Genomic DNA, 24,460 nt, shown 5'->3' with positions numbered 1-24,460 from the left:
AGCCCTTAATCTTACAGGGTGCTGGTAGAGGGCGGGGAAGCACAGAGTCTGCTGCCCTTTAAAATCTGGCAATTATTTCAAGTGTTGTTACACTTCTTGCACTGTTCGTGTATCTGTCAGTCTTCCAAGTGAAAGTTTGCTCTCCATTTTCTTTCAGATGAAAGCAATGGAAGACTATTGATGGCCTAAACACCAACATGACCACAAGATGTCCGAAGACCATGGTGTGCTTGACTTTCTTAATAGATGCTTTCTCTGTCTAAAACATTATTTACTTGTGAATTTTTAAGTATTTGCTTATTAATGAATTAATTTTTCCGTAAGCTATTAATTTTACAGAGATGCAAATAATAATTAATACAAATAATAACTAATACTTAATTTTTTGCCTTTGTGTTGCCCATTCATTCCTGTCCAGAATGAATGTGGTGTCAGAAAAGGCAAACAGGAATTCTTGTTCAAACTGTTTGAGGAGCTGGTTACTTACCTTTCTCCTCCCTGTTTTTGCAAGGACAAAAAATAAATCTGTAGAAATTGTATGGTTGAGCAATTAACATTGTAGATTTTATGCTTCAGTCTTTTAAAATGAAGAATCTGGCAGATACTAAAAGAGGAAAAACTAAAATGATAATGGCCACTTCTAGCATTGTTTAGCTGTCCTGTCTCATGATAATTTCTGATATCTGTTCTGCAAGTAATTAGTACATAACAGTTCATACTCCTGCAGTAGCCTCTAGTTTTTCTGTTGCAAAAAGATATCTATAGCTTCAGAATACTCAGCCACAGAAAATATTCTTTGATGGGGAAAAATGTGCAACTTTTGTGCATTTGCTTCTTCTTTATTTATGTCTGGTGTCAGGTATAAAGTGAATCCCTCTGTAGGACTGTTCAGTATTGGATAATAATGTCTTCTTCTCTCCTGTGTAATGTAGAACAGTCTTTCCTTGGTGCACTTTTGAAAATGTAAAGTGTACTTTAATATTTCTAGCAGCAGCTCCTACCTTGGGCATTGGAGGGTCTGTTCCTACCAGAATTGCTAATGCTATGAATGTTTCTTACAGAGTTCTAGCCTATTATGCTGGAAGTTCAGAAGCTCACAGAGATAGGACTATCTGGTGGAAGCCTTTGAGCATGAGAACGGCATGCAGGAAAAAGTTACAAAGTACTGATTGCCCAGTTGTCCTGCAACTTCCTTCATGAGGTGTGTGACTATAATTTCTTATGCAGCTATGTCCTTCAGCCTTGTCTTACAATGAAACAGACTTTCTGTTTCTGGAGAAAGAAGTTTGTCAGAATGAGCTTAGGTCAGAAATTAAAACTCAACATTGAGAGTGAGATCAGCCTGATGACTATGTTATCAACAAAAGCCAAGTTGAAACCCTAAAGGAAAAGTTTTGATGCATCTTATTAAAAACAGTGCATGGCTACCAGCGTGTCCAAGAGAAGTCTGTGCTTTTCCAGTGTTTGGTTTTTGGGGGTGATACTGTGGAGCAGTTCAGAACACAAGAACCAAAAATATTTGAAGTCTGGTGAAACATGAAAGCTCAGAATCTTGTATGCAAAATGCTCTTTCACTGTAAAGTCTTGGAAAAGCCAACACTGTTGAAAAGCTGAATAATACAAGTCAGCATGAAATTCAGTGGTACAAACAAGGCACTTATAAAAATTTTATATCTTCTAAAAGATTTCTTTAGTGGTGGAACTATGTTTTGTGTAACCTACATACCCAAAGGCATGGCAAGTAAAACAAATCTTTGAAATGAGGAACTTCTTGGTCAGTATTGGAAATGTGATGGAAGAATGATGCAGTACTGAGAAATCATCATGATAACTTACCTGCATTTCAGGGATGTGAACCATACTGAGTAAACTATTAGACGGCTTACTCTAAATTCATAGAGACTAAATCAAAGGTGAGATAGTGCAAACTTAAGTTTCAAATCAACCTGAAGAAATTACTGGTTGCCTTGTAAATTACAAAGCATTACAATATTACACCACATGCTAGAGGGTGTTCCTGTTGAATACTTTGTGCAGTACTTGGTGAAAGAAAAAAATGCTCGAGGTTTTCTTAGAGGCAGCTGACTTGTGTGACTGAGCAGAGTGGCTCAAAGAATAAAGATAAAGCAGTGGTGAAAGGTAGATTGAATGGAGTAGAAAACTAATAAAAGATGTCCTCCTCACAGATTTTGTGTAATTATGCCTTATTTAAACCTCATACAGGAGCTGTGTTTCAGGACATGAAATGAAGCAAAAGTATCTTTTGCATATTTGTTTGCCTTCTTGTTTTTGGACTGATGCATCCCGCTGTCCTAGAGACACAGTGAACAGGAGAGTGCTGAGACAGTGCTGCACAGTGATATATACAGGGAAGAACTATATATATTTTTCATTAAATCTTGGAAGTGATGAAAGCTATGGAGACATTTCAGGAAGGATCAGAGTGGCATGTGGTACCCATTAATAAGTCTCTTGGATTATTTGGGCTTTTGAGTGATAAGCACTTCTGTTGCCTTCTTTTTTTTCTTATTTTTTTTTCGCTGTGCTAGAAATTGTTAATACTGTACAAAGTACTACAGAAGAGGAATATAGACTGTATAGTTGTGTGATGTTTGCAGTAGCAGCTTTCAAAATGTGATTGCAGCTCTGGGAAAGCAGACTGAGTATTTGGACAACATGACAAGCTCTTTAGCCAAGCTGTTCAAACTGATCTGAGTCAAGTTCTGAAGGAAGTTTGTGATCCAGTAGTTGTCCATGCTGAAAACAGACACTCAGAAAGTGATTTCCCAGCAGATACCCGACTGGTTAATCCTGAGTTGTTTAAAGCATGATAAATTGCTCAAGTAACTTTTTTGAAAAAAATAAAGTGATTCAGTATTTTGCATGGACATGCAGATGTTCATATGACAGCCAGCTTCAATGATAGAAGATCCACTACATCACTGTTGGTTGCCTTGCAGGAAAGAGTGTTATAGAAATCTTCAGTGCAGTGATGAATTAAGCCCTTCAAGTTTGTCACAATGCTTGCGAAAGTACTAGAATCAGAAAGTTTTGTGCATTGAAATGTGAAAATCTACTTGAGCAATGTGAAAAACACAGACTTAATGCATTACTAGTGCAGCTGATACAGAAAATTAACTAGTGAAATCTATCCCAGACCATAGCCACTGGGAATGTTTGCAAGGCTAAAGAGTAAGATAGGTACTCTTTTCATGTTAGCCTCTGTAGACACTGGGAAAAGAAGTGTATGTGTAATCCACCATGAGTAATGTATCTAATAACAGGGCTGCTACTTGATTTTCAGTATAAAATTACTAAATCTCATCTGTCCATTACTGGCTTACTATTCTTTTAAGCTGTTGTGTAATGCACAGGCATACGTGTACATGAGTTACTACTACAAATCTTTCTATTGATTCCCACCAGTTAGAAAGTGTTAGAACTGTTACCAACTTGTAGTTAGGATCTGAAATCTTGCTTAGAAGGGCAAAGACCTGCTCTTAAATGTCGGCTCTTTAAAAATAAGATTTGCAGATTTTAGCTTTTGACTTCTTTCCAAAGGAATGAGAAACTGTTCATTGTAACGTTGTATCAGTCTCAGGGACCTAGAGGATGTTACTACTGAAAACAGCTGTGTGCTACATGGAACCAATCTCCCATTGTGTTTACTTTTTCCCCTAGGAAGAATTGTTGGAACCAACCTGGAGACCAATGGCAGTCTGCTCCATAAGAAACAAAAAACTGTTAAAAAGATGGAATAAATATTTATTTTCTCAGAATGTCTGCCTTTCCCAATCTATAACTGCAGTTGCTTCTGTTTGACAGTTCTCATCTCTATGTTGTTTTGGGGATAGTGATTCATCCTTTTGGACTAAATAAAACCTGGGAGCTATTAAGTGGATGGGAGGTGATCACTGAAACCATGGTCTTCTGTAGTACTTGGAGATTGGGTAAGCTGAGATTTGTCTTGTGATGAGGAAAAGTAGAAATTCAAATTCAGCAAACCTGGGTTTCAAGATAGGAGAAAAGGTATTTCTCCAACATGGAAAACTGCAAGCTTGGTTTATTACCTCAGTCAGCTGCATCATACTGTACTTCAACTAAACATGAAGTGGTTAAATACTGTAAGGATAACAACTGGAAGTCCTGCTTCTTTTTTTCAGGAGGACTTATCATAAATTAATTTTATCAGAAGAGCAAATGCTGAAATTACATATCTTGCAATGTCTATACTTTTTCAGTAATAAATGTAAGCCCATTACTAATGCAAAGTCTGGGTGTTTGGATTGTCAAGAGGGAAGGAGGCTTAGACAAGAGTAATTAATTTTTAGTGATCCAATATGTAATTATTGGATGCACTTGAAAGCCTAGGGTTTCTGTTAGGGATTTTATTCCCTGAAGATACCATCTGTTCGGGAGTTTTACTTATGGGTCTTTGTTCTTAAAGTGCAAGACTGGCAGGAGTAGCTTTTAAGACTTATTAAAAAAACTCTTGAAAGCAACAATTTTAATTGTTTTTAAACAGTTTTAATGATGGCTGTCTATAATACTTGCCTCCAGTGCTGTGTGGAAGAGGGCTCTCACTATTAAGGCTGCAAACCCTCAAGAGGTTCACAGAGAGAAAACTGGCTTTGACCTTTTAGCACACTGCATCTGAGTTGACTAAGGCTAGCTCTGTTGAATGGAAACCATCTATCAGTTGGTGACCTGTGGGAGAATTCTTGAACTCAAGTCTGCTACCTCATGCCTTGCAAAGGTGCTCATTTTTACTAAATTTAATGGTAATAATCTATGAAGAACGTCAAGGACATTCTACTAACCTCTTTTAGGAAGTAAGTGCATACTCTTACCTATTTCTGAGATCTTAATGATACAAGGAGTAAAGTGTATGATTTAAATTGTGACCAGCTGGGAGGGCAGTGGTTTTCTTCCCTCTTATGTTGGGTCTGGCTGGAATGGCGTTCCCAACAGCAGCCCTCATAGCACTGTGCTTTGTACTGGCAGCTCTAAGGGTGTTGATAACATGCCAATGGGGCTACAGCTGAGCATCTCTGGTACAGCATCAGGGCTATCTAACACCTCCCATGCTTAGTGGGCTGGGAGTGGGCAAGATCTTGGGAGCGGACACAGCTGGGACAGCTGACCTAAACTGACCAAAGCATTAGTCCATACGATATGGTGTCTGCTCAGCAATAAAGAGAAAGGGACAAACGTTATTACATTTGTCTTCCAGAGGAACCACTACATGTACTGAAGCCTCATTTCCCGGGAAGTGGCTGGACAGCACCTGCTGGTGGGGAGAAGAGAGTGAATCTTTTAGTTTTCCCTTTGCTTCTGCATATGGCCTTTGCTTTAGGAAAACACCTTTATCTTGACCCACAAGGTTTTTTCCATCTTATTTTTTCTGCCCCCTGTCCTGCTGATGAGGGGATTGATAAAGCAGCTTGGTGGGCACCTGGCATCCAGCCAAGGCTAACCACCTTAACTCTTATCACGGAGACAAATATAAAGGATAAATTAAGTGTAGAGTATCTTCCACACTGGCTCTGCATCTGTGTACCTGGTTTGACAGTTTATTTTGTCTGCTGTGACTTTCTGCTACCAGGAAAAGTACTTAATCTGGAGAAGCTGTATCCTCAAGTGGATTTTAATTGGTACTACACCTGTTTTTACCAGATGGTGGTGTCAAATGAATCTGTGTTTCTGAAGGCTTTGCTCCTTTGTGTAATGTAAATAAGACACAGAGGCAACCATGGAATGTCCTAAAAATTCAAGTTTTACTTTACTTTTCAATAACTTGGACACAAATATTGACACAGCCATCTATCAAACTCAATTTAAAACAGCACACAGTTGCTTCATGAATACTTAATGTACATAGAACATATGCATCATATTGATATGTTTATGTATGTTTTCAAACATCTTTCTGTGGAGCTTTGAATTAAATAGGCTTTCCCAAAAGAAACTGTGCTATCTACTCAGTTCAATATTCACCTGTATAAAGATGATTGATTTGGCAACTTAAATGGTAGTGAATTTTTTTTCCAGCATCTTCAATATAATGAGCCTGATCAGAATATGAGTTGCAAGGTTATGAACAGCGTTAAGAAGTGCAGAGTAGAAAACAGCAAGTCAAGGCTAGCTCCTAATGAAAGACACCAGCTAACAAGCAAGGGGATCAGTATGGAATATACAAAAATGCTTTTGTGGTGTGGTTAGCAAGCCCTCTTTATTGTATAAAATACATGTTTTGCAAAGAGGTATATCTATGTTGTAGGTGTTGCTAATTAATAAGTGAGAGAGTTCATACCTCTTAGCACTTACAGAAGTCTCAGAAGAGTTATATGCAGTGGCACAATGTTAAAATTGTTGGCCTGAGATCGATTCAGCAGACTAGAAGCAGAATTAGGATGAAAATGTCTCAGATATCAGTCCTTTGTCCACAGGAGGACAGGTCTGTATGCTATGCAACTGCAGGGTGAACCACCTGACGTGGTTGCACATCTCCAAGTCTTTTGCCTGACTCATCAGGAAGTAGAGGCATTTTGGACTGACATCTGAACTCCACTTCTGAAATCATAACTGCCTCTGGGCAGTGAAAACCCCAAGAAATCTGAGGAAGGGTGGAACTGTGGAAAGGGCAAGGTGTAGCTCAGAGATGTAAGAGACTAGCCACTTACAGATGGTGTAGGGCTGGGTTAGGCCTACAGAGCATTGCTGTGGCACAGTAAGTGCTTTCAGTGATTGACCACTTGCAGGTATCTCTTGGAAAAAAAAAAATAAGATCACAAGAAAAGGTGCCTTTCCTCAAACGACTGAGAAAAAGAAGCCTGAAGAGAAAGGAGGCTTACATTCATGGTAGAAGTTTCTTTTTCTGTGACATCCTTGTCCAAGTCTTGCCTTGTTCCGGCACTGACACTTGATAAGTAATACAGGCATTAAGCTTAGTCTTTTACAGCTACAGAACTGTATTGTAGTGCCCCACACTGAGCATTAGACTTGCTAAAACCTGCTTCCTACATTGTCTCATTGGAGATAAAACCACTAACCCAAATCCAGGGTTCTTTCTGTAAATTTCTCATTTAAATGCAAAAAAGTTGGCTTTTATGTGATTAAGATTTGAAAGCTATCACTAGGAAGCTAGATAGAAGTCTATCTCCTGATGCAGTGGGATAAGGAAAACAACACACTTGCCTGATGACATCCAGCAACAATACACAAAAGCCCACAGGCAAATGACAACATACAGGAAAACATGAGGTTGGATATAAACTTTACAAGTTATTTTCGTCTTGATCAGTACTTAAGGATTGGCAAGATACGGACACTATGTACAGACAATTGTCAAACAGTAACAAAGCAAATCCTCCTAAAGTGGTAGATATGTTCTACTTGCCTGTGCCTGAGTAAGGAATGCAGAATAATGGTAATGACTTAGAAAGCAACAAACTGCAAACAAGTGCATATGCTCCAACTTGGAGCATCTTGAAGAAGTAAGGAGTGGCTTCATTGCAGACACTGTAAGCAATTCTTGTGTGGTTTGTCGTATTTCAGTAGTCTTCCAAAAGACACTGATGTTCTAGATTAATATGTATCAGTACTGTTGTTGCCCCAGTGATTTTTTTATTGTGTTCAGTGTTGTTGGTTTTTTGCTTGTTTTTCTTTTTTTTGGTTTTGTTTGTTTAACTGGTGCTTGTGAGAATACTACACAAGGTCACAAATACATCCTAAAGGATGACTTAAAATCAGAGCAATGACAATGAAACCATTTAACAGACTTACAAAACAGTTTGAGCAAATACTTTAAGCCAAGCCCAAAAATGTCCTAGGATGAAATACATAGAAAATTCAGAAAATGCTGAAGAAGCTCCATGAAAACAGACTTCTTACCACAGAGGGGTTTGAAACTCTTTCCTTCCCTTAGATTTGTTCATTGAGACTGAAGAAGCAGAACTGTCCAAAATAAATTATGAAAGAAAAATATTTATGAAGTAAATTTGCCTTCCCTAGCACGATGCAGCATCTCCCAACTTGCAGACCAATCCATGGTGTAACAGGAATATACAAACTGTATGGCTGCCACCCAGGCCAGTAGCATCCTGTTGCCCACCTCAGATGTTAAGACAAGAAAGATTCAAAATAGAATGGAAAATAGAATACATCATACAAAGTTTCACTTCTCAGCTTTGTTACTTAAAATGTGTACTAGTACGCCTCTTGTAAAGCATAACTCAGATGCCTTATGTATCTCACACAGTATAGCTTTTCTGTCAGGGCTGCAGTCCCCTGGTGTGGTGTTGTTCAGGGTAGAAGACACAGGATCACTGCCAGTCACTGAAGGTGTTAGGGGTTGAGTTTAAACAGGACAGATGTAAGAAGGCACATGAGCTACTACAGCCATTTCCCATGCTGTTCGACAAATTCAATGTTTAGTTTGGGGATTACAGTTAACACAAGTTACTTTCACAACACAAAGATTTTGCTAAGCTTAGTAAATTGGCAACACCAGAAGGCTCATCCATGTGCTGACTGTGGACAAATGGGAGGCAGAGAAATAACTTCAGCTATTTGTACAAAATAATAGGACAGAAGAGCTAGGCATCACTTAAGATATCTACTAGGAGATAACCCACTCAATGTGCAGCATAATTAAATCTTACTATTCCTACTGTGACAACATAAAAAAATTGCAATTATTATACCTGAAATACTGCCTTTGTTGTTTTATCATCATAGAAATGGCTCAGAGAAAAGTATCAGAAGGTACTAGCATTGATTATTTCATATGGAAAGAGATTAAGGCAGACTTTGCTAATCTAGCTTAAAAAAAAAGAATCCTACTCTACAAGTTTAATTTAACCAGTACTTTAGTGCCTTGCTAAGCAGTGTTAATGTGGTGGGTCAGTACATATTCTCCAGGTTTTTTTTCCAGTGTGGTTTACGATAAGGTAATAGATGTATTTCTATGGTATGTAGAGGGACTATTTATTTGAACATTCCATAAAAGTACATTCAAAGTTGAGTATGCTTAAAACAACCAAGGTAAAGTAAATCTGAATCACCTCTGGAACTCTCTGCTACAGGGTGTTACCGAGTCTACTGTTTTTTGAGATAGAACAAGTTGAGTCGACATTTTTATTAGCAACGTGAGCATTTGCTGTTGTGCTAGGTTAAAATAAACCTTTTAAGAGCTATCAGTCCTTATGTCTCAGGACACAAGTTGATCCCCATATAAAATTGTGAAGATAATTCTCCCCATATCACACTGTATTGCACAATTGGCCAAAAATATGACTATTTTGCTTCTCTTGAAGCATCTGGTCCTGATCATGTCAGTTAACAGTCATCTTTTGGAAAAAGGCTACTCAGTTACAGAGCAGACCATAAAGCCTGTCTTGTTGCAGCAAATTGTTTTTGCTCATTTTTTGGAAACGTAACTGCTGATCATTCAGTTTTACCATGACTTTTCTTTTTTGTTGTCTAATCAGGCAGCTTCTCGTCAATCAGTCACACCACTAGAATGGTGTCAGTGATGAAAGCATTGCTTGGCCTTCCCAGCAATCAGGCTGCGCTTCAGCGTGTCCTGAAGAAATTGCTACCACATCGACTTCAGCTCCTTCCCTTGCACATATACACAAAATCTCAGTTTCCAAAGAATAAAATCCATTCACTATCTTCAGTTACGGCAGTCAAGTCTCCACCTTGAAGCGTGACACCTGTACAGTTTTTATTATCTTAGTGATGGATTTTCCATCGATGTCGTTAGTGGATAGCTGAGATGTTTCTTCTATTAGGCTGTCTTTAGATCCATTTTGTCTCTGAAGGGAACAAATTAAAACGTTGTTGAAAAGATATAGCAGAATTTAAAACTGCTGTTATGACAGCCTTAGGCTAAGGATATAGCATTTTATATATATATATATATATATAGATATATATATATATACACACACACACACACCAGAAATATTGAAGTCCCTACATTTATTTGATCAAACAGAACTCTTCCTCCCATCTTGACTCTCCTCTCTCCAGCCAGCTGCTGCCCCTCTGTGCTAGCTGGGTTCACATCCCATATTCAGAAAATGCCAGAACTAATTATTTAATATTTAGCAAAATGTTGCAAGCAAGTGCTCCCAAGGAATTGATGGCTACTGTTACGACTGGGTCTGGGGCAAAAGGAAAGGAGACGTGTTTGTGGACACTTAACGCTGTAACAATAATTTCTTCCAGGGCATGAATTTAAGCCACATTACGTTGGATAACAATGGAAATAAGACAATGTGAATTCTGAACAGAACTCAATCACACAAGTTACCTACTTCTACAAAACACTTAAATGTGCTTAGCCATAAAGATACCAACTTCACTGTTGGAACAAGTCCTTACAGAAACACCAAGAACAGCTGATCTTTTTCAATTTTCATCATATACAGGAACACAAATATCCTATAATTTAATGCCTATCAAAGAACAGGTAGTGTGTTAGCTAGCCTTAAAGTGAAAAATATCTGTTTATTGTTTCAAAATTGTTAAAGCTTAAGTTACTTAAGTTTCTCAAGATATGATAATGTAAGATATGACATGTTTTGCTGTTTGTATTCTGTGCAGTTTCCATACTACATACAGGGTAACCCTGTAGTTTTTGTATATCCACATGCCAGATTAAGAGACATGAGGACTGGTGTGGGAAGTTAGGTAGAAATGTGTCTGGAATTCTCTATTCCATGTTTTGATTTTCCTTTTGTGTGCTTGTACAACAGACCTGCAAGTACTTTTTGAATATAATTTGCTTCTCACATTTTGAGCTTAATACAACTATGAAAGGTGAGAGATATAGTACTATCATTTATGTTGAAAGACAGTGATTACATTTTAAAAGACAAATTTTATCCTTTTAAGATGTGAATAATGTAAAAAACTATGCAGAACGTGGGGAAAAAAAAAAAAAGGCAAGCAATGCTTCAAGTCCAAGCAACAAAACTCTATGAAAAGCTCTAATGAGGTGAAGAAATCATACTAGGCTGTGATTACAACTACATCCTAAACACACTTGCATATTTTAAGAGACTGTGAAAGTTGATTCTCCTATTGTGGAGAACAGGGTATAATCTTAAGGAAGCATCAAACTAAAACCGGGAAAGAGTCCTTCAGTAGCAGAAGCAAGTGTTTGCAGAGGCATATGCTACAGAACCACATATATTTGGAAATATAAACGAAGTAGTCAGACTGCAAAATGTGAAATTTGAAGTCACACTGCTGCTGAAAAAAATCTAAGCCAGCTTTAAATTTCACTGAAAAACAAAGATCTAATCTAAATAAAGCACTAGTCCCCGCCCCCTCCCTCCTAAAAAAGAATAATTGCAAAGGATGCAAAATTACTAACCTGTTGAGTCAATTGGATGTTGGAACCTCTAGGATCTGAAGATCGTGTAATAGGCAGTGGAGGCACCAGATCAGTTTTTGCACTGAAATTACAACATTATAGAATGGATATTGCTATAACGAAGTAGACTATAACTGTGCACAGTAAGAATAATGAAACTGACCCAGAGAGCTACAGAGATCTGAAAGGCAAAATCCAAAAGGCTTATCACCTGACTTTAGACACCCAAAAGCTATGACACGGATACTCAGTCGTCAGTGCACACCTGTGTGGCATACACGTAATCTCACCCCTTCTAAAGGTGCCTGTCTCCTGGTCTACAGAGGCAGCCCAGCTTCATGGGAGATGAGTCTCACCTGAAATCATACGTATGCCACACCTCCTTCAGGGTGCCACCCAGCTAGAACTAGCCTCCCAGGTGCGTGACATCATCTGCTTTTGCTATTAAGGCCTTAATAAAACTGAGAATGGGACTGTCGCTTTTACATTCATAAGTACACCCTTTATAAATCAGTCTTCTAGGAAAGACTGATCCACCAGTTGCTGAAGAGGGTTGTACTGGAGTTCTCATTAAACAAATTAAGGAGTTAACAGAAATGATATCTTAACTCTATTAAGTATGAAGGTGTCTGGAAAGCAAGTCATGAGTTCTTATCTGTTATGCAACTTCATGGCTTACTAATGAAAAGCAATACAAGTTTATTTCAACTTTTTCAGTTTTTCCCCTTTGGAGTGGATCAAGCAAGGCTCTGTGGCCCAAAATAGACCACAAATGGTTTTGTATTTGTTTGAGTCATTTAGGTCTGAAGACCTACTATGTTAGCATTGCCTGAATCCTGTGCCAGCAACCACCCATGTTTTGTGTCACTTCTAATCTAACCATGATCTTTGAATAACTTCTAAGCCACACTAAACCAGTTCATTGCTAATAACCATATTCACATACTTCACTTCAGACAAGACAGATCTTTCACCATCAGAGCACTGGGACCGCCGGTACTGACGGTAACTTCGAGGGGAATGTGAATGTCTAATGCGGATCGGGTCACCTTGAGTCCTAAGAGAGACACGGAATTCACAATGGTTAGTAAACCAGACCTTTGGCACAAAAAATAGATTCAGCTGTAGACTGAGAGATCTCCCCATTTCTTATTAAAGTATGAAAAATGGAAAATGACTTCTTGCACTGGCTACAATTAAAAGGTTGATGCTTTTCTTAGAATTCTGTATTTGGAATTCAATGCTTTAAAAGTAAAAAGGTCACTAGCTGGCATGCCCGTATTTTAAGATGAAACTATTTAATGAAGAATGCATTAATATACACAGCTTTAACATCAGCTTTTCCTGTTTGGTGGTGTTGGGGAAGCACATTATAATGCAAACCAGGATCCCATTTCTGCCACATGCAGCTGCTTGCACTGACACATGGCATCCCAAATGGGCAATTATCACAGTGAAATAAGTGTCTGTTCTTAAGGAAACAGCTATGCCCTAGCAGTTGACCATGACAAGCAAAGTAAGTGAGTTGAACAGCTCAGATGGTGCCTTAGATGATCGCAATAAAAATGTAAAAGGAAACAGAGGTTTAGGAAATAAATGGATTTGCTTGTTTGCATTCAGTTCTCCCTGATTCTGTGGCATATAACATAAAATAGACTGATGGATGGCATAGGGACTGATACAGAACATAGAGACATATGGCAGGTTCGTGAGTGTGTGGGAGAGATAGGGAGAGATGAAGATGATTTTTTTCATATTTTGAAAGGACAAAATATTAGGTTTTAAAATTATTAAGTATCCTCACCAAATCCATGATAGACGAGCATTTCTAACAGATAAAAGCTGAGAGATTATGTGAAAAACTACTCCTATTTCAGTATGACAGAGTTCACAGTGAAAGAAGAAAAGCAGGCTTTTATATTCACAAAGAAAAATCCCAACATAAACTCACTCTATTTTAGTGTATGGGATTTCTTTCAATTGCTCCTCAGACAGGCCAGATGGATCCACAAGCTCCTTCCTAGAAAGGATTAGGCAAAGTAAAAAATGTAACAGTAGCTACCAAGCGCAAAACAGTTAGTTGTTTTTTTTTATTATATTAGGCTGAAAAGATTTACTGAAACAAGCTGTTGTCAGCCCTGAAGCTATCTTGACATCAAAATAGGAAGCCTATTAAGGTGTCTAAATTTACCTTGACTGCTTCAACTGCATGCCGCATCCTGTTCCACCCTCCTCTCACCTTCCTGTAAATCTGATCATCTTGCTTCGCAATATATATGAATATTGTTTGTGCTGAACATAAAATATACTGTGGAATAGCTAAGTAATTTCCTTACTGGTAGTTTTGTGTCATACATGGTATCATCCTAAAAGTCTCAGTATTACAAACAAGGACATTTTGGAAGCCACAGAAGAGTCAGTCTCTAAAATGCTGTATTCTTCTTCAATAATTCACCGACGTACAATAGTAACCTGTATTCAGTGCATTCATTGGTCTGCAGTATCTTCTACGCATATCAGGTCATTTATATTTGTATAATTTACTGCAGCACATAACTAACTCAGAACATAATGCCTCATAGTCACAGTGTAGGGGATATGAATAACTACATTAGAGGAAAACCAAGCAGTCCGAGCAGCTCTCTGCGAGATCTGTACTTACTGAATATGTTTCCACAGTTCTTCTTTAGCTTGTACATCTGGGCTTCTCCTATAAATACCAATAAAGACAACAAAGGCAGAACTGTAAAAACTATTGTCTGACATGCTGTTGTTCAGATAACTTTTAACAAGACAGACCCTGTACAGAAATAATGGTAAATGTAATCTACCAGTGACTTCAATTTTAAGGCTTTTTTCAACTGAAAAGTAATTTCTTGAATGACAAGCTCTGAATCACAATTCCTATTCCACTAGAATTCAGCAAGAGTATGCATAAAATATAAACAACAGTAGAACTTCCCATTGCAAGCCAAAGCAGTGCCCAGCTACTGCCACCACTTATCTGGCTGAGTACAATATGTTTTGGAATAACACTTTTGTAGAAGGTCCTTAGAATTGTCCTGGAGCCCACACAGCCCTTTGTGGGCAGGAGGAGGGACAGGACGCACCAGGCTGACACACCAATCCCTGGCCATTCCCAGTGAGCACTAGTATACAGTCGTTGCTCATCTGTGATCACAGTACAGCCGCTTGCTTTCTGTTCATTTCCAAGAAGGCTTTCCGCTCACTTCATTTACCTTTGTGATGTCCAGGATCAAAAAAACCCAACAAACTAACCAAACCAGTAATAATGCATACTCATGCACACAAATATTTCAGCAAGAATTCCATTCACAGAAAAACTACTTAGCCAAAATGGTAATTTCCCTTTTGCAGACACAAGAAATGTAGCTTGAATAGCATGCCTCACATTTTCTATTGAATTACAGAAGATACCATCTCCAAACTGGATCCCCTTTATTTTTATTTTTCTTATCCTATTTTATTGCAGAGTGCCATGGTTTAATCCCAGCTGGCAACCAAGCACCACACAGAAGCTCACTCACCCCATCCCCTTTTAATGTGATGAGTGAAAGAACTGAAAAACAAATCACAGGTTGAGATGAACACAGTTCAATAGGATAGCAAAGGAAGAGAGAATAATAATAAGCAATAATTATCAACTAAAAGAATAATAAATTAAGTAATAAAATAATAGAATATACAAAATAAGTGATGTACAATGCAATTGCTCACCACCCACTGACCAATGTTCAGGCCATCCCCAGGCAGTGACTGCCCCCGGCCAGCTTCTCCCAAGTTTATACACATGACATCGTGTGGTATGGAATATCCCTTTGGTCAGTTTGGGTCAGCTGTCCTGGCTGTGTCCCCTCCCAGCTTCCAGTACACCCTCTGCCTTCTTGCTGGTAGGCCAGCAGGAGAAGCTGAGAAGTACTTGACCACTTAACGACAACTGAAACATCACTGTGTTAACAACATTATCCTTATTCTATATCCAAAACACAGCACTATACCAGCTACTATGAAGAAAATTAACCCTATGCCAGATGAAACCAGGACACAGAATTAGTGCAAAACCCCAGCTGTTGCTAAAGTTGCACCTAGGATTCACCAAAATTCATGCAGTTTAATAAATTAGTGTTTTACACAGTGGTAGAGACTACATTTGCATGGAGAGATTATATTTGCTTGGGGGTTATATAAACTCAGTGTCTACAGCTAGACTGTTCCACACCATCTGAATTGTGAGGGATGCAACTTTTAGGCAGATTCAACATGCATAAATGGTGTCACTGAAGTCCAAAGTTTCTCAAAGACTGTACATCAGAGATACAGCTTGCCTTATTATTTTTTTTTTCTCTCCTTAAACTAAAGGGCCTATTATAATAAAAAATGCTTTTGGATAGATATAATCCAAATTTAAATGAAGATCAAGTAGCACAGCAGAGTTCTGCATTTTAGCATCTGTTGCATTGGCTCTCCCTTGCCCAGTGACAGAGCTGTATCAGAAATAATTCCGAACTGTCCTCTAGCACTGTTTTCACTGTTTACTTATTTCACCATTACTGTGTTTGGCTCACTTCCATGCTTCAGCCCAGGAATAATGTTCAGAGACAGCTATATTGCAGTAAATGTTTTACAGTTGATGTAAAGGCAGATTATTTAGGGATGGCAATGTTCTGGGCTTTTTTTGTTTGTTTGTGTGTTTGTTTTTATTTCACAGGTGCAGAAGTACTGGGAGATACTAGTTTATGGCTTTATAAATACCACAGAGAGACAGAAGGGTAAGAAACAACCTCACATTTGTGATTCCCTAGTGGGACTATTATGAAGTAACCCCTAACCTTCTCAGGCTCCAAGGTGGCGATGGCTTCCCAGGCAGCAAAGGCAGCATGACAACAACAGCCCAGACTATTCCTGTCCCTGACAGACTGCTCTGCTGCCAGTTCCAGCTACTCAGGTCCTCATGATGCCAACGGCAAAGGCCACAAGTAGCTTGCAGTCTGGCTGTTCTCAGCATTCAGAGCTTTTTGTGGCTTTATGTGTTTTTTTTTATTATGTTGCATTTAATTTTCTCTGATTTTCACTTCTCCTATTTCTTCTTCTTCCTTCTTGCATTTACTTCTCCTTCCTACATCCGTCCATGCTGGTTTTAACTCCCTGATGCAGTACCTTGGTATGCAGTGGCATTTAACAGCCTTTTTCACCCCTCGGTTTTGAATTGATTCCTCCTTCAATGCAACCCCCTATTCACAACGTAGCAGCTGCAAACCCTGCATCACCCTGGGGCTAGGAAGATAGACATTCTCCTCCGAGGCTGAATAATCAGCCAATGGGGAATGTGAAAGCTCCCTGAAAAATGCCAGCTTCTCCCGGGAGGCTTTGTAATGCTTAAAAGCCTTAGTTTGCCTGAGGAAGCAAAGCCTCAAGGTCGCTCCCAAACCTGGATCCCCACAAAGCAGAGTATTGTGCACACCCCCAGCCCATCTAATCAGGTCAGGGCTTTTACTTATCCATGAAAACACAACAGTTCAGGATGTGGCTTTAAATCTCTCCTATCACCAAACATCATGTGAAGGCTCACCTACAGTAAGAAATCTTGATTTGTGGGGCAGCATGGAAAGAGAGTGGTTAAATAAGGAGTCATCTTCATTTCTCCATTATGTAGGAACTGTGTCTTCTGCTTTCTGTGGCCAGCTCCAGGCATTTAATTCTGTGATCTCTGTCATTCTCCCTCCTTCTACTGCTGCAACTATACTAGCAAGGAAGCCACGGCTGTAAAATACCGGTTTAGCAATATGGCATCCCAGGGTGGGGGTAGGGGGGAGGGGGAGGGAACAGCTAAACAGAGTGATTCCTCAGAGCAAACTGCTTTTATGAATTCCCATGTTGATGTTATTTATGTTCCCATCTGTTTAAGAAGTGTTACCATACTGGGATAATATCACAGCATTTATTCAACTCCCCACAAAAGAATATCCAGAAATATGACATAGAAAAAGTATGTTTTTAAATACATTTTCCTTCCAAAGGCCTGTTCCTGTACTTCCTTTGAAGGTAAAATGAAGAAAAGCTTACAAAAATAAAGGTCTTGTTAAGGTGAAATGTAGGTATTGCATACACTGAATAGAAAATTCATGTTTGTTTAGCTCTTAACAGTCTACAACAAAGCAATCCGTCTATTAAATCTTTGAAGCCAGATCATAATCCCTCTTTCACTCTGTTTTCGTCTTTTTATTGTGAATTGGTTTAGAACTTGCAGTTTTGACATATAATGCACACTCATATTGCCCTATTGCAGTATCTGAATCAATAGATTCTGGACAATTTGTATGCTAATCAGATTCTCTAATGCACAAGAAACCTAATGGGAATTCCCACTAAGTGATGGGTCTCCAGGGCGTGTTTATTTTTCTTTCGTTTTCACAAGCTCAAACAACTGCACACATTAATAAGGTCTACATTATTTTTTGTGTCTGCATCTGCACCCTTATTAATATTTCAGTTTGAGTCACAAATAGTAAATTTAAATAGCCATGGAATTTTAATGGCCATTTTTCTTAATTAAAAAAAGCCCTTTGGCTACACAGATGTTTTACATGAACTCTTGAAAATAAATCCTGTAGAACTAGAATCGGAGTGGTCTCTGTTCCTTTAGGAGAAAAAAAGGTCAAATTCTTGTCAAATATTTTTATTCCTGAGACCAAGGAGACACCACTCCACCACAACGAATGATTAATAAGACTCATTATCAAACAAAAGAAATGCATTGTGCCAGGCACAGTAACAAATATTTCAGCAATTACTTCATGCTTCCAAAGTAAACCTCTAGTGAAACTGACTGCCATAAGGAAATAAATGTGAAAGATCTACTAAAATGAAGAATTTGTATCAATTGTTAAATGTGCAAATTGCAATTACTATACGACCAAATAAAATAAGATAAAATAAAACAAAATAAAACCCAACCATACCCTATACCCAAGAGAATCACATCTCCCTTTCCTCTGACCTGCATTCAGTCACATAAGCAAACAGCTGAGCCAAACTAAATTAAATAAATGCTGTTATAACCTACTGCATGTTAACAGTCAAATGCCTTTTACTAAATGTTTTTTAAAGCACCTTGAAAGGAATTCTAATTTCACCTTTTTAGTTCATACTTGCATATATTAAGGACCTCTGCCATACTTGGGAGGTTTGGGCTTATTTTGCTGTTTTGATTTTGTTTTGTTTTTTTTTTAAACTGAAGTGTGAAAAAAAGGAGGAATATATTAATCACTAACACAACAGGGAAAATAAATGACAAGCTATCCAAGATCTTCAGGATTTCCTCATTTCCTTGCTTCCTCTAGGACCTTTCCTTGTTAAGTAAGATGCTACACATCTACGGGTTTTTCCAGTAGTAGTTTAAATAAAACATAACTCAGAATGGCACTGTGCTGGAAAATAAAAGCAATTTCATCAGTTAAGTTAGCCACAAGGGGGAGCCCGTGCTGCCCAAGCAATGAAATTTACTTGGCCTGTGGGAAAAAAAAAAAGTTGGCTATAAATTCAATCTAACCATTACCAACTGAGCACATTTCCAAGTTTACAGCACTTTCTGTATATAGTAAAAAAATGTAAATCAAACTTAATCATCTATACTTTGTGCATTCCATAGAAGTTAATATTCCTGATTTTTAGTAATATATCACTGTATAATTTCACCTAATAACATATGACTTTCATGCAGCTGAAAGTGAGCAAGTCTGTACAAAGCCAGTTAAAGTAGAAATTCCAACATTTGGAATTTTAATGGCAAATTCTATTTCTCATAAAAGAATGAAAGCTCTACACTATGAAACTGGAGACAGTAACGAGTTCTAGCAACACATGCAACTGAAAACAGAGTTCAGGTGCATTTTAATACTGGAAACTTCGGTGTAGATTACTATTTCAATCAGTATGGATGAAAAAATCACTTTAGGCATTATACAGTTTAACTTGTAAGTCTAAACATGAAAGGTAAATTTAAAAAAAAAGACATTAGCAGGAAGTAGCTATGTAAGTGTGGCACAGAGCTCACGAGCTGCACCATCAGCATCAGGCCTGGATAACTCATCCATGCTAGCCAGGCAGTGAGGGTGGGGATACTGTTTCAAAGACTGGTCTCCTGTGCCTTCTCTCCCAGTGCCTCCCAGTGCTCTCCTGGTATCCTCCAGCACCCCCGGCCGGGCCCTGCCCTGCCCTGCCTTCTGAGCCTGCTGCTGCTGGCACTGCTTTGGATGGTTGTTTGGATAGCAGATTAGGTTGGACACAAACACAATACAGAACAGTGTGTCTATACCTCAAAAATAAGCCATTAAAAGAAAAAATAATTAAAATAAACAATAATTTTCATTAGTTTGAGAAAACTGATTTTAGAAGCTGATAACTCCACCATGTCAAAACCAGCTGTCAGGAGGAACGGCACTGCCTAGCAGCATGGCTCCATCATGGAAATCCTGCCACCAGGATGCAATACATCACTGACTTCTCCTTCACAATAGTAATTTGACATGGAGACATCAGTAGTTGGTCTAATCTGGAACAACACTGCAGACATTATGCAATTAAACAGGTCTGCATGGATTTCACAAAAGTGCCTGCACCTATCACAGAAAATATGAATGTTTTCACAGACTTGCTGCCCAGAAGGAGGAAATCACCATCCTCATTACAGAACTAGTGTTCAACAAGCCACAAAACCACCCAGGAACCCATCCAAGTGATGGAGAGAGTTCCTCACCAGCTTTGTTACAAAGCCCTTTCTGTGTCATTTGTGCCCTGAAATTCAGATCACTACAGGAAGGGAGTTTGACCACAAAGGTAAATCTGCTAATGTTGAGAACATGCCATGGGAAAGTCTGTGTTCCTCAACAGCTGAGGGGCAACACCAGGCTGGAGATACTCCTCCTGCTTTTTAAAATGAAACAGCAGCTTCAGTTTTCACTTCAAAGAGGTCAAGGGTTACATACGATCGAGATCTGTGCCTGGATCTCCGGTAGTTTGGATCCGCCTGGTTTTTCTCCTTTTGTCGCCGTAGCACAGCTTCCCACTGAGGAGCTGAGTCAACCATGTCATTCTCCTGCCGTAATCTGAAAAAGAAGTATGGGGAGCTTAGTCTGAGATCTCTGATGTGGGATGCTCTGAGAAGCTATGAGGTATTTTTTTCCTCATAAAAATCCAGCTCCTGCAATGCAATACTTCAGCTTTTCATCTTGCTAAATTGTAATTATTATTCCCAAACTACATGAAAATGCAAGAACATGTGTCAATGAAAACTCACTGTTTTGTTATACAGAAACAGCGAAAGACAAAAATGAAACAACCCAGGCCTTTAAGAACACAACCTGAACTCAAGCCAAACATGTAGAATTTTTTCCTGTTTACATATTCCAGCCCACATCATCTGCAGCAAGCATAAACCCCACATCATGATACAAGGCTCCACTACTACAACTTTTCCAAATCCTTTGTTGCAGCATGCGTGTTCCTAGGATCCAGGCAAAATCCCCTGGGGATGCACTTGCTGAGTTCCAACCCAGAGGAAGCAGTCCCTTCACCTTGCCAAGGATGCAGGCAGATCTCCCTGGCTGCCCCAGACACATATAATCCTGTCATCGTCACCCCTTCCATACCATCCCCTGTGGCTGCAGCCCCTATCTCTGCTTGTATGCTTCTAAACAATACGCCTTTTATTTCTTCTTTTTAAAAATAATTTTTTTTAAAAATCCATTAATCTATTATTGGAATGTAGTACAGATTAAACCAAATGTCAGAATACTATACATTCAGCATGTTTCTTAACAGACTGGAGTAACTTCACCATGACACATTCAGCCAGGCCAACCAGCGCGTCAGTGTTTGGCCATTCAAAGTTCTACAGATGCTTCAGAGTATTGGGGTGTGATGAAATGCGAAGGTGGAACAAACAGATGTGCTTGGTCACAGCAGTGAATTTAAAATTCAGCAGGTGTTCAGAAACAACCCTGGAAAATAACGCTCCAAGAGTGGGTTCTCTGTTACCACTGGCATACTAAGGAAACCAGAGGAGCTTAATAAAAAACATGAAGACTGACAGGTAAAACAAACAAGCAAGCCAACAGAGATAAAAGGATTACACTAGAGACATGACAGCCTAGGAAATGCAAAACATGCTGTTGTTGTTGCTCTTCACTACATATGCAGCTTTCTCCTTGAGTTTTGAATTATATCAGGCTAAACTGGCTACACAGGGTGCTGCTTTTCCTTTAATCAGCTCTTCTCTCACATGTGTAATGAATTTTGAACTGGATGTCCAGCTACTGTAAACGGCCACATCTCCACCAAATGGCACTGAGCATCTGAAGAAGATGGTAACATCAGGTTTTGATTTCTAAGCAAGTCTTTTTAAACCTGTAATCTGGTGACAGGGATTAAAATAAACTTCTATCTAAGGATTTAGTAGAAGAACTCACTCGACAATGAGTAACGAATTGTGACTTTCATCCTGAATAATCCAATTTGTGGAAACTGCAATCACTCCACACAGTATAAACTCGATATCAACTGCCTTGCACAGAAGGTAGACAGTTGCACAACAGGATGACACACAGCTGTCAGACCAGCACCGCTACGGTAAGTGGTGGGTTTGCCCACTTGCAAGTACCTCACCCCATCTGTCCCTAACAGCAACCCCTAACAGATCAAGTAGAACACTATGCTTTGAAGGAGGCATTCAGAGGCTTGCCATAAAATAACCGAGTGCTACTCATCCATCCTTCTCGGGAAACCCGCACAACACAGTGGACCACGAGGTCTGTACTCCAGCACAAAGCACATGAGATCCTGCACCTCCGTGTTTGAAACCACACTTCCACAATGACCATGAATGACTTCTCATTAAATGAGTAAACACATAATTTCCACTCTGGTCCATTCTACTAATGGAAATCCTTGAGCCTAACATGGAATAAAACTCCAGTTACAACAGAAAATTGTTCTTCTACACAAATAAGTGTCTCCCTGTTTTAAAGGTAAAGAAGGACAAAACTAAAGAATGGAAGATTTCAAGACTTCACATAACATAATAGTTGCCAATAACTTATGGTTTCCAACAAAAATTCAAACATTGTTCAGCATCACTCAAAGACCATTTTTAAAAGAAAATATAGAAAAAAAATAACCCTAATTCCTCAGCAGCATTACTATGACATGATCACAGCAAAGAACTCCTAGTTTGTTCATGCCGGAATAAGTGCCTTAGGAGATATGCCTCTGATTTGACCACACTGACCCCATCACGCAAAGGTCTTAAGCCTTCCTTAGGTTCCTTCTTAAAATGTGCTTCACCAACTCTTTTGCCAAACAGCATGACTGCAGGAGTCCCTGTTTTCCTATGGTGTGGTCACAATCTTAGATGATATGTATACTTGCATGCTAGTAGCACTCTATTCCACTTTGGACACTTGGGTTCAGTCATTTCCAAGAGTGACTTCAGAGCACAGATGTCATACAGGACTACATGTAGACCTTTGCCCCTACAGATACAGAAGATAAGTGAGGAAGAACAATGCTACAGCATGGACCTGCTCTTTGATAGGAACATAGAGAAGGAAGCAGCTCTTCTGCCAAATCTGAGACCACTGTAAGATAAGATTTTATTTCCCTGACATTTTCTCCATTCTGTTACACTACAATGTATTTCCCTTGCATTACCTTTCACACAACCTGAAGAAAAAAACTGAAACTAAATGTTAGTGTCTGCAACTCTGGACACTACAGCTTTTGCTTCTTGTAAAAGGACACTAGAAAGTTTTTATATGATTTATTAAAAGAGCATAATGTCCTAACTTTAGTCAAGAGAAAGCAGAAGTTGGAGTCAGGAATTGTACATAATTTTTGACTGTCAAAATAAGTCTTGCTGGTATTGATTCTGTTCCTGCATCAATATGCTTTATTTTTCATCACATTCCCACACTGTATTCCCATTCCACTTCAGCATTTCTTCTCCCTCCTAAATAAATTCAGTCTTACACATATGTTCACTTGTTTTATTTGAAAGAACTGATGTGAAAAAATAATTTAGTTTCCAGATTTTCTCCTTCATTCCTCTCTGTTCCCTACAATGACTTCCGCTACATATCTCACTGAAAGATGTCTTATTTACCGTCTTCTATATTTATGCAATTTATTTATTTTCCATCTACACCTTACTTTTTTGTTTCCACACATTTCTATTCTCATTTAGTCACGTGCTCAGCCATCTTCCATCACTTACGCTTTCTTCCTCATATAGTCTTTCTATTAAACTCAATTATTATTTGCTTGTCATTGTTAATAACACTTTTGACTTTTTTAATGTATCTACTGCTGTATGGCAAGCACAGTTCTTAGAAACACATTCATTTATTTCCAGGTACTTTATACTTCTACTGTGCCTCCTTTCTTCTATTTGTAACATACAACAGTGTTCACCACTGTTATCTATCACTTTAATTTAAGCAAAATACCAACAATCTAAACATATGAATTAGGATGGCAGCTATCAAACAAAGCAGCGTCAGCACACCCAAAGTACTGCTGCACCACAGCAGAACTCTACCAGATGGAGATATGAAGCAATAAGCCTTTCATTTTGAACCTGCAAAAAAAGGTGCTATGCTCATGTTTGACAATGTAAAGGATGACCAACATAACACAGTCTCTATATAGAATACATTATTTAGATGCAATGATCAAATCATAACAATTTGGGAGCAAAAACTTTGGCTCTTTGACACAAGAGATTATGATAACAGCAACAAAAACTAAAAAACAACTAAAAAACAAGAAAAAAAAAATCTTGGTTTCTATTTAAAGATACTTTTGACAAAAGAGTGTTGCCCTTGTACTCTAAGTCCATTACAACTTCCATTCTTTTCACTTTTTGCTCCCACAAGGGAACAAGTTGATTTATGTCTTATAAAAAAAAATCCTTGTTACTGCCATCCATTTGAGATTAACAGCTACCACAGTTTGGCATTGTTTTCGGGAAGACTTGATGGTAAAATGGGAAGTCAT

The 24,460-nt window shown here is 38.6% G+C and overlaps 1 protein-coding gene and 1 non-coding gene across 2 annotated transcripts in view; one reads left to right on the top strand and one right to left on the bottom strand.

Moving 5' to 3' along the window:
* Positions 1–386: 386 nt before the first annotated feature.
* LOC135577469 (small nucleolar RNA SNORA13) lies at positions 387–518 on the top strand. The gene has a single exon (XR_010469282.1). It is a non-coding gene; the product is annotated as a small nucleolar RNA SNORA13 (small nucleolar RNA).
* Positions 519–5,755: 5,237 nt separating this feature from the next.
* The window catches only part of EPB41L4A (erythrocyte membrane protein band 4.1 like 4A), a 133,903-nt gene continuing 115,198 nt past the window's right edge, over positions 5,756–24,460 (bottom strand). The window contains exons 18-23 of the mRNA XM_065045412.1: positions 20,395–20,514; positions 14,052–14,099; positions 13,341–13,409; positions 12,336–12,446; positions 11,390–11,471; positions 5,756–9,821 (exon numbers count right to left, since the gene is read on the bottom strand). Of these exons, the coding sequence (XP_064901484.1) occupies positions 9,693–9,821; positions 11,390–11,471; positions 12,336–12,446; positions 13,341–13,409; positions 14,052–14,099; positions 20,395–20,514 (559 nt within the window). The 3' untranslated portion in view covers positions 5,756–9,692. The remainder of the gene's footprint in view (positions 9,822–11,389; positions 11,472–12,335; positions 12,447–13,340; positions 13,410–14,051; positions 14,100–20,394; positions 20,515–24,460) is intronic.

Source organism: Columba livia, chromosome Z (assembly GCF_036013475.1).
Source record: "Columba livia isolate bColLiv1 breed racing homer chromosome Z, bColLiv1.pat.W.v2, whole genome shotgun sequence".
Taxonomy (NCBI): Eukaryota; Metazoa; Chordata; class Aves; order Columbiformes; family Columbidae; genus Columba; species Columba livia.
This window is presented reverse-complemented; position numbering and strand designations above follow the sequence as displayed.